The sequence below is a fragment of the Aspergillus pseudotamarii genome (genome assembly GCF_009193445.1).
Source record: "Aspergillus pseudotamarii strain CBS 117625 unplaced genomic scaffold BDV38scaffold_32, whole genome shotgun sequence".
In the NCBI taxonomy this organism is placed as follows: domain Eukaryota; kingdom Fungi; phylum Ascomycota; class Eurotiomycetes; order Eurotiales; family Aspergillaceae; genus Aspergillus; species Aspergillus pseudotamarii.
The window spans coordinates 24,505-37,653 of record NW_022475046.1 but is presented as its reverse complement, the minus strand read 5'-3'; the positions used below and the strand labels follow the sequence as shown (position 1 = coordinate 37,653).

The window sequence follows — 13,149 nt, the reverse complement described above, 5'->3', positions numbered from 1 at the left end:
AAGGCAGTGTTGACTTCCTCAGAACAAAAAAGGCATTTATAGATATATATCTCTCTCGGTTACAATATAGAGGTAGACCAGAAAGATCCTTGTCACACCAAACTACACAAGAAATTAAGAAATGATCCACTCCATCTGATCGACTGAAGCAGCAAGATTAGGGTTATCATTATAGGGGCTGCAAAGTGTAAAATCACTCACCCCTATCCATCTTTTGTATATGCAGAAGAGAGAGAAAAAAAAAGGGGGGGGGTTAGATAAAATACTAGTAGCGAGCATTCAAGAAATGCAAAAAAGAAGGACCAATCAAGTTTCAAGCGCCATTGGCGCTGCTGGGAATCGAACCCAGGTCTGCTCGGGGCTGTGGAGGACCACAACGAGCTGTACTGACCACTATACTACAGCACCTTGAATTGGTGATTTATTGCTCTTTTATTTGGATTATATAGTAAAACTATATAATAAATACTTCACACCAAAGAGTGGTAATATACTGTGTAGATCAGATAACGAAGGTCTGTTTCACTTAACATGTAAGCCAGATTGCTTGAAACTTCGTATACAATTGGTAGAATGATATCCATATCAATTGCGAAACACAACCCATGGATCAATGACCATGACGATGACTATGACCAGGGTATTCATTATTACACGTGGTGGTCGCATATCGATAAGAGTCGCGACACCGCGACTCTCAGCCTTCTACACCATTAACTCTCTCAGTCGACGAGCGAACACCCAAGTCAATGGCAGTGGCAGACGAAGAGGCGCCCCCGCCTCTCTACCGTACTGCCAGGACTCTTCCCTTTGAATTGGTCCAACATGTAGGCATTTTCTTTGAAGAGAAGCTCTGTCCGCCTCCCCTCACTCCCCGCAATTCACTTGATCATCAAACTGACCGCGGCATCCGTTAACCAGACACGCAAGCTCTAAACCTACTCCTAAACATCATCACCACGGGCACAATCCTTCCAGCGCCAGTCTACGTCCCGTCCCCCCAGCATCTTGCCCTCGCCGCTACATTCCTCGTCCACCCCTCAACCACCACCCGGGCGAAAACCGCAGAACAAGAAGAAGCCTCCAATGTCTCCCTGCGACTCCTCCGCCTCGCAAACACTCTCGCCGGACCAGTATCCGCCAAACTCGGCACCGCGTTTTCCTTCACCCACTTCGAAGCTTCCCGCCATGGGCGCCGCCGGCGCGCCGAAGACGAGCAACCTGCCGACGATGATACAAAGCCGCTGAACCTCGACCTGGCCCAGTCTGCCTCCCTATGGTCCCGCGCAGAGGACTTCTGGCACGCAGTCGGATGGGCGTTCAACTGTTCCGTGCTCCACCACGAACGGTGGGAGAAATGGCAAATCTGGCTCGAATACATGTGCGAAGTGCTTGAAGACGACTGGAACGAACGCAAAAGAATGCATGATCGCACCTCAAACACAGACGACAAAGCCCTCAAAGATAGCCTGATATTTCGCTACATCACCGAGACAACAGCAGGATACGGCCGCAACCGACGGATCCTCCGCGCGATCTTCGCAGACGGGGGCTCGTCCGCTTCGAACGAATTCCGCGAGATCTTCCACCACGAGCTGAAAAAGCCCAAGCAAGACAAGAACACCAAGAAACGGGAAGTCCAAGTCAATATCGACGAAGAACAATATGGAGACTACCTAACCGACGACGACGACGACTCCTCCGACAACAATACCAAGAATGACCCAGACACGGCCTCAAAACGACCAACCCGACAAACCAAACGACCCCGACGAGGTACCCGCGCCAAAGACGCCAAATCAGCCGACGCTGTCGATACTAAATCAGCAGTCTACGCCCTCAGCGACGTCTCCTCACACGGCGGCTTCCAATCCCTAGCCCTCCGCCAACGTCTCCTCCACCTCCTCTCCGGCGTCGCGGAGGCTCTCCCCGACGCCTTCACCCCCTTAGAGGAACTCTATCACCTCTTCGTCGAAAACATCCGCCATCTCCCCCTCCCCGTCTTCCAGGCTCTCATCGCCCCGTCAACACTACCCTACTTCTCCTTAGAGGCGCGTACAACCCTCTGCGAATACCTGCTCTTCCGCATTCGCGAAAGCGCAGCCCCAGACACAGACGAAGAGTATCTCAACCAAGCAAAGCTCGAGGAATGTTTCCTCCCCTACGCGGCAAGTACGAGCAGCGTAGTGGATAATACCAAGATGTCAATCCTTCTCGAGACACTACTGATCCTGCTCGCGAACAGCGACATGCTAAAAGTAACTACGGAGCTGCAAGAAGCGGTAGAAGAGGGTATCCAGCGCCGCGCGGAGAAGGCCCAAATGGAGACCAAGAAGAGCGCAAGTGCGCGCAAAACGGAAGATGCGGAGTGGTGCTGGTTGCTTGAGAGTGGAGAGCGGCTGAGGTTTCTTGCTGAGGAGGTTCTTCCGCGTGGAGAGGATTCGGATTGAGTGATTTGGTTGCGTATCTTGGGGTTGGTTTGATGAGGGGAATCGTTGTGGCGGATTCTGTTTCTTGACTGCTCGAGTTTGGCGTATAGATACCCTTATTATCTGTGTGCGTTTAGCATGTTACCGGTGCCTTTCGTTGCTGATGTGGTCTAGCACTTTTATATCTTGTTTAAATGAATTATTCAAATTGCTCATGGTTTTTCTACAGCTAGCCACCAAGATCTTGGAACAATATTGGAATCAAACTCTAAAACACGAATAACGACCATCATCGGGCAAACACAAATAGGTATAAAAGATTTGACTAGAACACCACTACCCGGACTTCAACATATCTGATCACGGAGGAGGACGAGGGCCAATGATCTGTCTCCTTGCACCTCCAACTCCCAGGCCAGGACCGCCCCGGTTCTGGTTGTCACCACCCATAAAGCCGTATTGGTGCACATCCCAGGCTCCTTGTCCTGGTCCAACACCGAGATTACCATCTTTCATGCCTTTTGCAGCGGCCTGTTGTGTTTGCTTTTGGTTCTCTTCCCACTCACGCTGGCGCTCGCGCTCGCGCTCCATTTCACGTTCGAGCAACGACTTGGAGGCCCATCCGCCCGCTTTGGTCTTTTGCTGTGCTGCTGCACGGCGGCTATTTTCCGCGTCGACCTCGGCAGTCGTTGTGTAGTCTTGTGGGCGATGAGTGACTGGCTTGGGTGCAACGGGAGGCCGATTGGATGCAAGGAAACGGTCTACGCGACTTTCTTGGTTCGTGGGTTTTGAGGCATAGAGCGTTGGGTCCGGAAGAGGCCGAGGTGAAGCAGCGGCCGGTTCTGGGAGTGGCCGGGGTGGTAGGGAAGGAAGGGGGCTGACCGATTCAGCAATTGGTTCTTCGTTCTGATGTTTGCTCCATTCCGTGCGAAGTAGACGGCGTTCTGACTCGAGCGAGGACAGATCGTAGCTCGGCTTAGGAGGCACAGGTACTGGGCGAGGTGCACGAGTCGCAGCAGGTGCGACTTGTTTTTCTTGCAGCTCCTGACGCTCGCGCTGATATTCCGCTTCCCTTTGCTTTGCGGTCTCTAACTCTCGCTCGAGTTCCTTTATGCGCCGGCTCTCTGAGGATTCGGCAGGGGCTTGGACTGGTCCAGCTTGACTCGCTTGGTATTGACTGAGGAACTGTCCATTCAGGCGGGTATCATTGACTTCCCGACGGCGCAGTCTCTCCTTCTCCAGTCTCTCATCGGCTTCTCTCTCCTCGCGCTGACGCTGCTCCTCCTCCTCTTCCCACTGGCGCTGTTGATCATTCCATTTCTTTCGCTCTTCCTCAAGCTTGCGTCGCTCTTGCTCCTTTAGACGGGCAGTTTCCTCCTCCCATCGACGCTCCTCTTCTGCCCGCGCAAGCGCTTCTTCTGCCTCTCGCTCTTGTTGACGTCTGCGCTCTGACTCCTCGAACTCCAAGCGCTGGCGTTCTTCTTCTTCACGCCTACGCTTCTCTTTTTCGGCCAGACTCGGTACATTTGGTGCCGCGGTCGTAATCTGTCGTCGAGCACCAAACGCCACACCTTGGTTGGCTTGACTGGCGCCGCCCATATAGCCGTATTGGTGGATGTTCCATGCTGGCATTGTCGTATGCTCATCCCTTCTTTTGCTCCAACTGCTCACCGGGCCTGGAGATTTGGCCGGGCTTGAGTATCCAGAGGCACTGGAGTTCGCATTGCTGAGTCCCCGTGGCCGAGATGGTGTATGGGCGCCTTGACTGGAACCGGTCGCATTGGGGCTTAAAGCACCCACTTTGCTTTGAGGACCAATGGAACGGGGGAATTTGCCGGGTTGGAGAGCATTGGCTCTCCTACTGAAGGCCACCAGACACTGCAAGACCTGTGCTGGATCCTTGGCCTCATAAAGGTCGACAGTGAGGAAAACATCATGCGGAGGAAGGCTCAGGGGTGGGATTTGACACGCGCGAAGGAAGTGTGAGATGTTTTCCATTTGCACGAAGGGCATCGATGCCTGCTTATACTTGACGCCGGGGGAAACGGCAAGGTTGACCAGCCTAGGGCTATGTTAGTACGTCAAATTGCGGTTGGAGTATGCAAGGAACGTAATTATTCAGCTTACCGGCACAGTGCGACGCCATCTTTGAGCGCATCTAGAAGATCTCCTGCTGGTAGTCTTTCATGGAGGACTTCTTCAATCCAGTTGCGGACTTCTGCGGCAGCCTGCGGGGTATAGCGGGACAGGCGCAGACTGCGCAAATCCTTATCCAGTGACGTAACAGAAGCCATGTTTGAGATTCGGATAATTCAAACGATCGGTCTGTCGTGAGTAGTCGTTAGGCTTCTTTCTCACTACGACCGACAGATGGAATTGACTGTTTAATGCTGCCAGCAGTTGGCATGAACCGTGGTACGGGAACCAAGGGGGCGGAATAGGAGGCGGTGCTCCTGATATAGAAAAGAGGCAAAATTGAATGGATCTAGAATCGAATAGTTCGGTGGGTTATATACAGAGTAGTGTTCAAGTTAAAGGGGAAGAACAGTAGAAAAGAAAAAAAGGGGGAACCATATGAGAATAGTGAATTGATATAGAATAGAACAATTAGTATACTTGTTCATAAGCAACCGGGTAGGGAATGGAATGGAATGCTGTTGTCCTTCTGTCTCCTGTAGATCGACTACTAGTAGTAAGCCGCCAATACCGTGACCTATCACAGCCCTGCCTTACCCGATGACGTCCGTCGTTCAATGAATCCCCTTCGGTGCCCAAGTCTAGTAGTCTAAGCCCCCCCCCCCCCAAGTTCACGTCAAGGTGGATGACGCTGCTTCAGCTTCCCCAATTTTTATTTTATTTTCTTACCATTCATAGCCGCCTGATTTCTCTTCTCGATCGGCCTCGAAATGAGTCCGGTAAATAGTCTGTGGTTCAAGTGGAAGAGCCTTCGATTACCGTGGCGAAAATCCTTCCTCGTCGGTATGTTCAACGTCAAATGTTGTTACCTAGTTATCCGCAATGTCTCAGTCAGATGTCTTTGTAATAGGAACGGATCTCTCCGGAAACACATTCTGGGAATTTAAAGATGCTTTGAATGCTGCGCGATACCGACGGATTGTCAAGTTCAATCCTAAAACCCATTATGCGGATGTCCAAGTGAGCCGTAAGTAATATCCTTCTTTTTTCTATCTACTTTACTCTGCTCCACTCTCATTTGCCCTCGCAAGGTACGCCAGAAAATCCTTCATGAACTGACAAAATGGTATTCCAGCACAATGGCACCAATGGCTCCGCTACGTCCGAGCCGAACCCCCCTCCGTCCAAGAACAACAACAAGACGTCCTCCGCCAGATTCAAATTAAGCAACTGGCCCGACTAGCCGATGAGCGCTGGGCCAGCAAGCCCTCCTACCTCGACATGCCACAGACCAAACAACCAGAACCAGTAACCCAAGCAACAGATGCGACCATGAATACATCCACGGAGGGCAACAACACACATGGAAATACTGCCCCTACACCCGAACCCAAAGAAACGGACCATGTCGAGACACCAGCCGCTAAAAAGGACCCCTGGTCTGCAGCCCGAGGGGCCCCTAGCCAGGACTGGCAGCCGCAATCCTGGACACCGAAGCCGTCTCAGAGATGAGGTTGAATGACGGGATAGAAATTAAGAAATGTCGATCTCTATCTCGTCGGTAGATTACACGCGCCGTTTGAAGAATTCCGTTCGAACTGTCGCGATTGGCCGCTGTCAATTTGAGGCCTGGTTACTTTGTGGCTTGTGACGGCTCGGGAATTATCAGATAGATTTGGTTTCAAAACTGTATTGCGCTTTCCTCCCGTCGGAGAAATTTGGGGCCGTGACTGCGCTATATCGTCTGGTGATTTGAGGGAAAGGATGGGCTCAGGGCCATTCTTGGTTCATGACATGCTGGTCTTGTCCGAGTGGCTTGATACTTCATATTAAATACTGGAGTTTGAACTGGATATTTGTACTTTAGATATGTATTTTATGAGATCTATGGCCCTCGTTTAGAGTGGGGTTGAAACTGTGTATAATAGTTATGCGACCTAGAAGGGATTTCTTACATATTGGTGTGCGTCATGGCATTTGTGACTCTCACATGATATTTGTTTCAATATGATATACTAATCAACTAACAAAGAAGACTTAAACCAATGGGAAGACCAGAACTATATATTAAAGAGGTATGGCATTTGGAGTACTTTTGGAGACTCGATATGTACATCAAGGTGGAATACATTAGTTATGCCAGATTAGGTTTAGGTACGACGGCCCGGGGGGGCTGATTAAGATGCCAGGAACAAATCTAACGCTCAAACAGATCCTCTCTCAGTGTTTTAGACTCCGGACCCATCAGAACACCGAACAGACCAACTGAAAACACTGAATATGAAGGTAATATAAGGGCAAAAGGTATATGGCAGAAATAAAACAAAAAGTCAAACAGACCAACGGCATTACCTCCAGTTTTTTAATACATCACAGCCTCGAGAGCCTCCACATCTCCACCGGCTTTCCGTACTGCATTAAGTGCGGCTTCGCTAATCCTGCGGCGCCGGTCACGGGCCTCTTGCTCCCGACGCGCTTTGGTTTTGGAGCTGCCACTGGGAGCAACTCCTGTGAGAATCTTTTGACTATCATTTGGCGTAAAGTTTACAAATGATACAGTTACTGACTTGCCGGCTCCCTTGGGGCTTCCCGATCCATGAAGGCCCTTGACGGGTTTAGGGACATTCATTGAGTTAGAGGAAATCTTCCGGCCGGGCTGACGGCGCTGAGCTTTCATGGTGATGCTGTGATGCATGGCTAATCCGTTCTTGGGGGATCGATCTGCTCGCGGAGACAGGGATGGTGACCGCGATTGATGAAGCTGAGGAGTTGCAAAGGAAGATGTGTCAACATATTTAGGATGAGCGATAGGCACGTGGCTATAAGTGTGGTTCTCCTGACAATTGGACGCCGCCGGAGCCATGGTGGAGGAGGAAAACGATGAATTGGCAGGAGCGGTCATGTCATACGCAGAGGGATCCATCTGGATCATAAGACCCCCTTGCAGGATGTCATGTTGATTATTGGCCAAATCATGCTGATGGGTGGTGTTCTGGATCGGCTGCTGTGGAGGGGGCGATGCGACTACTTGTTGATAGGAATGTTGGCGTTGGGGCACCCGAGAATTCATGGGAGGCCACCAGGCCTGAGCATCGTGGCTCTGAAGATCAGGCGTGAAAGGCAGCCCGGGAGTGCCGAGCGCATCGGAATGCCAGGAGGACATGGATTGGGGATCCGAGGAATGCGGGGAGGGAAAGATGTCGTCCGCTGAAGGGGGGCTCGAAGTCACCGTGGAGTTATTGGAGTGGCTTAAATACCGGGCTTGCTGTCTTGATAGCACTCCTGTACATGGCGACGGCATGGAGATCGCGGGAGATGGGGTGAATATGCTAGAGTCAAAGTGATGATGCATCTCTCCGGAGTCTCCCGAATGATGGATGTGTACGGCGCTATTATCGGCCGCTATGTTCTCTTGTTGTGGCAGGATATCTGACGGCGGCGGCGACAGTGGGAATCGGTCATCAGCACTACGGAGGAAATTCAAGTTCTGAAGTCGGTGCGCCCAAGCTTCTTGATACGCCATTCTTCCTTTCTGGAATTGAGAAGGACGTGTCAAGCTGGGGGAGAAGCTTTGTTTGTGCTGCAAACCACGACGACCATTAGGTTCGCGGTGACGTTGGATAGACTTCGGAGTGACTAATGCACTTTTTGGTTTACGGCGTGGAGTTCCCGGAGGAGTTGTCGGCGAAGAGCGGGTCTCTGCAGGGCGAGTCGTCGAAGAAGCTTCAAGGTTGACGTTTAGATCCGAAACAGCAGAGGGATGAATGGTGTCTTGAAATGCAAGGGGGGCTTGGCCTAGAGATGAGGGTGCATCTGGCGGTAGGCTCCAGAGATCCTTCGCCCACTGTGGTGAAGGATGGGTTTGTTGTTTGGAAGTGGAGATGATGGGTGACTGCTCGCCACAATTACTTGACAATGAGTCCAGCGAAAAGAATTGATCAAAGTCGCCAGGGAATGAAACGTCTTTGTTGCCGTCGGTACTCGAGCCATCAATATTGACGTACTGACTGAATAAATCATCGTTGTTGAACGAATGGTCGAAAGGTTGTGCAAACATCTTGTCGGATATTCCCTTTCCGTTTGCGGCGACGGTGGTTCCAACCTCAGCTGTCAAAGAGAACGTTTACCAACAAATTGGTGGGCAGGGTCCAATCTGATTGGCGACCCGCGTATACTCTGGGTCGAAGGGAACTGCGGATCCTTAGCCGGCGATCCGTCCAAGAGCTTCGATTCTTTGCAGCGACCGATGTTGGAATGTTTGGTGTGTAGGAGTGGTTTGATGGTTTGACAATCAAAGAAAACACTGCAGAAGATGCAAAGAAGACAAAGAAAACAAACAACAGACAGAGGCCTGTATTTGAATCGTTGCGCCGGGGACCCAGCCTCTGGGATTCTACACACATTCCAATTGCTCTAAGGATGGGTAAGGAATGCCCCAGAGGGGGGATGATGGGAAGCTCTCCATATGGTCCACCCTGGGCCCATTGCTTGACATGAATGCCTGAGTACACTGCTCCGACCAACCACAGAGGTTGAAAAACTGGGTGGCTGATTGGATACCTCAAGGGCTTGCCCACATTCATTGACAGAGAGAATGCTCGGATGTTCCCATTAGCCACTTGGTAGAATGCAACCCTTACTATACCAGAAACAGGGTGTGTAGTATCAGCAGGACAGTCATACGAGGACCCCAGAGAGGTACCCTCCAATGCACACCAATGATGGCGAGAGATGATCGTTAACAATGGAAGCAGCTACTGGCCGGCTTGTACGCGCAGCCCATGCGCGTTTCTTAGTTGGAGCAGGGCCGTTCCTCAACGGGAAGCACCCATCACGGCGAAATGACGTACCGAATGTAAGCGTCATGAATCATGATACTACCCTATGAATTAGACCCAGAGCTTGTGTGGGTATCCGGGAAAGAACCCCCCCTCCCTCCACTCTCAATTGAACCTTGTTCAATGGGATTCTTTACTGAGTAGTTCGGTGGAGTAGGAGCTGCTCGAGTGGTCGAGCCCTCCAATGCCGAGGAGTCGATCGCCCTGTTGGAATGGATTCCGGCATGCTGGAGCTGCAGAGGAATGCGCGCCTCCAGTAAACATGCACGGAACAAGTGTTCATCAAGGGGAAATCATTTCCACACTAGCAGATTCTAGCTGTGTTCCAATTAGTAAGTAACTTCAAAGAAGTTTGGAACAAAAGATATGCACGGCAGGTGCTAATCTGCTCTCCTGAAGTTTCTATAATTAATCCTCCTGACGCGTAACAGCGCCCTTTGACCAGTCTTCAATTGTTTGCATCCAGTCTTTCTCATCTTGTATGTCAACAAAATTAAATGTGTTCCAGATTGCAAGGGATCACCAGAGATCGCCACCGACTAATTTCTTAACAGGTAATTCAGTTGTTGTACAGGGATATAGTATAGCTATCATGTTTCACTCAAGACCACGCGATGTCAATGTAGCTCAGAACGCCCGAAGTGCGGTTTCTTTGTCCAAATCCGTCTTATCCTTGTAGCTCATCTCTGGAAGGCAGTTATTGTGCAACAAACAAACGACGATCATGGTTTGCCAAGATCTGTAGGAGATTATCCGTCGAGGCTCAAACAACTAAATCCAAACTGGTTATATCTGCTGACAGGATCAGAAAGAACACTTGGCTCAACCAAGGGTCGACTTTTGAATAGTGGGTAAGGTGGGAGAGATTGGGAGGGCAAAGGAGGAAGTAGCCATATGAAAGAATGCTTGAACTACTACGATTGGTAAAAGCGCAGATAAGATCGTTGCAACCCTTGTGTTCCTCAAAGAAGGACCTATTTTGAGATTGGAATGCTTGACACTAACTAAGAATGATAAACATCTAGGAACGGATTAGGTTGAGAGTACAAGGGACATATCAGTACCTTGCCTCAGAGTATACTCAAAGTATACGCTCAATTGTGGTACCTGCAGATATGCAGGGACTGAACAAAGATCTCCGTCGTTGATGCTCGCCAGATTAAGGCGAGTGTCCTTCATTAAACCTCCTGTGACCAGTACTTTTGCTAATTAAACATAAGTACACATGAAGTCTTATAGAATTAGTAGGGATCTACTCAATCTTGATTGTACAACCTAGATTTTGACGTGTTTCACAACCATCATCCCGCCTGACGCGGTTCCTTCTTTACTTCAATACTTGCTTATAATAGCTTATATTGAGTAGTACCAGATCGGGTACGGAGTACTCCGGTCCAGAAGCCCTAACCCGGAGCGGATCAACTTGGATACCGAACTGGTTGCCATGACTTCATTCGTTGGGAAACAAGCGGCAGCCGAGGAACGCTATACCATTTCTGGACTTCCGAAGCCGGGCCGAAAGGAGCCGAAAGAAGGGGGCGAACAGCCGCAACTGGTCAGGTGGAGGATGATGACGGAAATCTGACTCCAAGGCAGGACTGTCAGCGACGGTCGTCTTTCCTTGACCCTCCTTCCACAGGCACCCTGTGCTGTTTCATCATTACCACACTTATCGCTACCACACGTTTGTTGTGTGGATTCATGATAGTGTATCTCTGAACTTCCCTTGGGGCAATCTGACTATCTTCCGATTGTTACCCCTCGCGCCCCCGCCAAATCTCTCACCCCATCCCACGCAAAGTGGCGTGAATTTATAAGCTCAGGGCTCGACTCATCATCTGGTACAACGACGCGAATATATCTCTGATTCAGTCGAGGAAGTCGCGCTTTCTTGTCCAGACTCAACTATCCCTGTTAAGGCCACGCAACGCGTCGTGGGCGACCAAAATACCTTGAAAGTTCTCGAATACGCACACCTACAGTCTATATGTATATCGCCGCAGAGTCCATCAAAATCAACCCTTTTTTGAAAACGAGGAGAGGACTCAAACCGGAGCCTTGTACCGGTAACCTTCAGCAGCACCAGAAGTGCATGTCTTTTACCTTAAGAAATTCACGGAACTCGAAGTAATCAGCAAGATGTATTCCAAGATTATTTTTGTCGGGGATGCCCTCGTCAGCCTCCACTAGATGAATACCTTGATTCACGCTTGTGCTTCACCATGGACTCCTACCGGTTCTTCGGAGGCCTTCGAAGCCAAAAACTTTCAAAATCGAAAACACAACTACTGATCCTTTTTCAATAAATCAAACGGTCTATTCTTCACCTGTTGTCAAGGCCTTTGGTCTCAACATACCTACATTGGTACTTGGCAGAACGTGTCTCGAACACAGATCACAGGTTATCAAGATGAGCAATCAAACCATGAACAAGAAGTCCTGGGAGTCTCTTTCTTCGACATTCTCTGGCCTCGAAATCTCTCTCTCTCAGGACAGCTGTTATGCATCTGATGAAGTTTCAGTCACATCGACTAACCCGACCACCGTCAATTCGTCAGTGGTCTCGTCTGTAACACCAACTACGGCTACGGCAGATCGTCCGTACTTGAAGCCGATCTTAAAGAGACGGTATGCCGAAATCGAGGGAGACGAAGAATCTGAGTCCGGCTATGCATCGGGTACTTCTGAACAAGAGTTTGAGTTTTTATCAGAAGATGATTCCGACTCCGATTCTGATTCGGATTCCGATGACGATGAAGTGTACTACGTCACATGCTGGGAAGATGAATCGGACTCCATGTCCGAATATAGCGAAGATGATGACAATGACTATGATTACGACAACGACTCAGCCGATGGCTCCTTTATTTCATTCGGGTCAAACAATGTTAGGTTTGACACCAACCTGCGCTATATTGAAGCGCCAGAGCTCCAAGAAGAAGACTCACCCTGTACGGAATTGACCTGCCATGAGCTTATGGAGATGGCAAGGGCATCTGGCAGCCTCCATTTACAGGAGGGAAACGATGTCGATGTCGATGACGATTTCGATGACGCCGAACATGGCGGTATCAGTGACTCCATCAAGCAGTTGCCTGAAGAACATACCAGTGATGTCATAGATCTAGACAAGCAGCTTTTCATCGCTTATATGAATGGCATCAATGGGATCGCTGATCCCGGCTACAAATCGCGTCTGCACGCGCGGGTTGGCGACATCAAGATGGGCCGTGTTACATCGCCGTACTTGGAGGCAGATATTGCCGATAGGGTTTATCTCGATCATGCCCTCGACCATGTGATTGGAACATTTCCCAACCTCGTTGCCAAGCAGGAGTTTGATGAACTTTTAAGCCTCAGCGAAGAAAAGGGAGCTTTGGAACGGGCGACTAAGACCCGTGAGAGTCTTAACCTGAGCTTATTGAAGAAGATTGAGGGCCTTCTCTCCGAAAGATTGGCCTGTGATGTCAAGATCGGACATGATGAGCTGAGCTTTTTTGCTGGCGGGGTCGCCTATGCCCTTGAAAACTGGAAACCCTATATGGTCCATTGAAATGATTTACGATCAACAAAAGGCTTCAGTGCAGGAAGAACGAAGCCAACATAGGACAAAAGTATGGCACGGAAACACGGGAATTTATTTGATTTATCTATAGCGATTTACAAAAGCTTTATCTAGCGGGTTAATCTATTCAGTTTTGACATCTTGAGTTTCAGCGGCCATGGTCACGTCCATTTAACAATGC

General features: G+C 49.9%; 5 protein-coding genes and 1 non-coding gene across 6 annotated transcripts; 3 read left to right on the top strand and 3 right to left on the bottom strand.

Annotated features, from left to right (window-relative positions):
• Positions 1–324: 324 nt before the first annotated feature.
• On the bottom strand, positions 325–408 carry BDV38DRAFT_t142. The gene has a single exon. It is a non-coding gene; the product is annotated as a tRNA-His (tRNA).
• Positions 409–581: 173 nt separating this feature from the next.
• On the top strand, positions 582–2,620 carry BDV38DRAFT_107207 (uncharacterized protein). The gene is made up of 2 exons (XM_032050916.1): positions 582–855; positions 922–2,620. Exons 1-2 carry the CDS (start codon positions 750–752, stop codon positions 2,448–2,450), a joined length of 1,635 nt encoding a protein of 544 aa, XP_031912742.1. The 5' UTR covers positions 582–749; the 3' UTR covers positions 2,451–2,620.
• BDV38DRAFT_107196 (calponin homology domain protein) lies at positions 2,620–5,068 on the bottom strand. Its single transcript, XM_032050915.1, has 2 exons — positions 4,557–5,068; positions 2,620–4,491 (listed from the first exon to the last, which is right to left on the bottom strand). Exons 1-2 carry the CDS (start codon positions 4,721–4,723, stop codon positions 2,790–2,792), a joined length of 1,869 nt encoding a protein of 622 aa, XP_031912741.1. The 5' UTR covers positions 4,724–5,068; the 3' UTR covers positions 2,620–2,789.
• Positions 5,069–5,335: 267 nt separating this feature from the next.
• On the top strand, positions 5,336–6,077 carry BDV38DRAFT_283628 (uncharacterized protein; the record flags this gene model as incomplete). The annotated part of the gene is made up of 3 exons (XM_032060073.1): positions 5,336–5,408; positions 5,476–5,592; positions 5,701–6,077. 3 exons carry the CDS (start codon positions 5,336–5,338, stop codon positions 6,075–6,077), a joined length of 567 nt encoding a protein of 188 aa, XP_031912740.1.
• Positions 6,078–6,502: 425 nt separating this feature from the next.
• wetA (developmental regulatory protein WetA) lies at positions 6,503–8,932 on the bottom strand. The gene has a single exon (XM_032050914.1). It carries the CDS (start codon positions 8,620–8,622, stop codon positions 6,928–6,930), a length of 1,695 nt encoding a protein of 564 aa, XP_031912739.1. The 5' UTR covers positions 8,623–8,932; the 3' UTR covers positions 6,503–6,927.
• A 2,881-nt stretch (positions 8,933–11,813) lies between these two features.
• On the top strand, positions 11,814–12,956 carry BDV38DRAFT_271805 (uncharacterized protein; the record flags this gene model as incomplete). The annotated part of the gene is made up of 1 exon (XM_032057382.1): positions 11,814–12,956. One exon carries the CDS (start codon positions 11,814–11,816, stop codon positions 12,954–12,956), a length of 1,143 nt encoding a protein of 380 aa, XP_031912738.1.
• Positions 12,957–13,149: the final 193 nt, after the last annotated feature.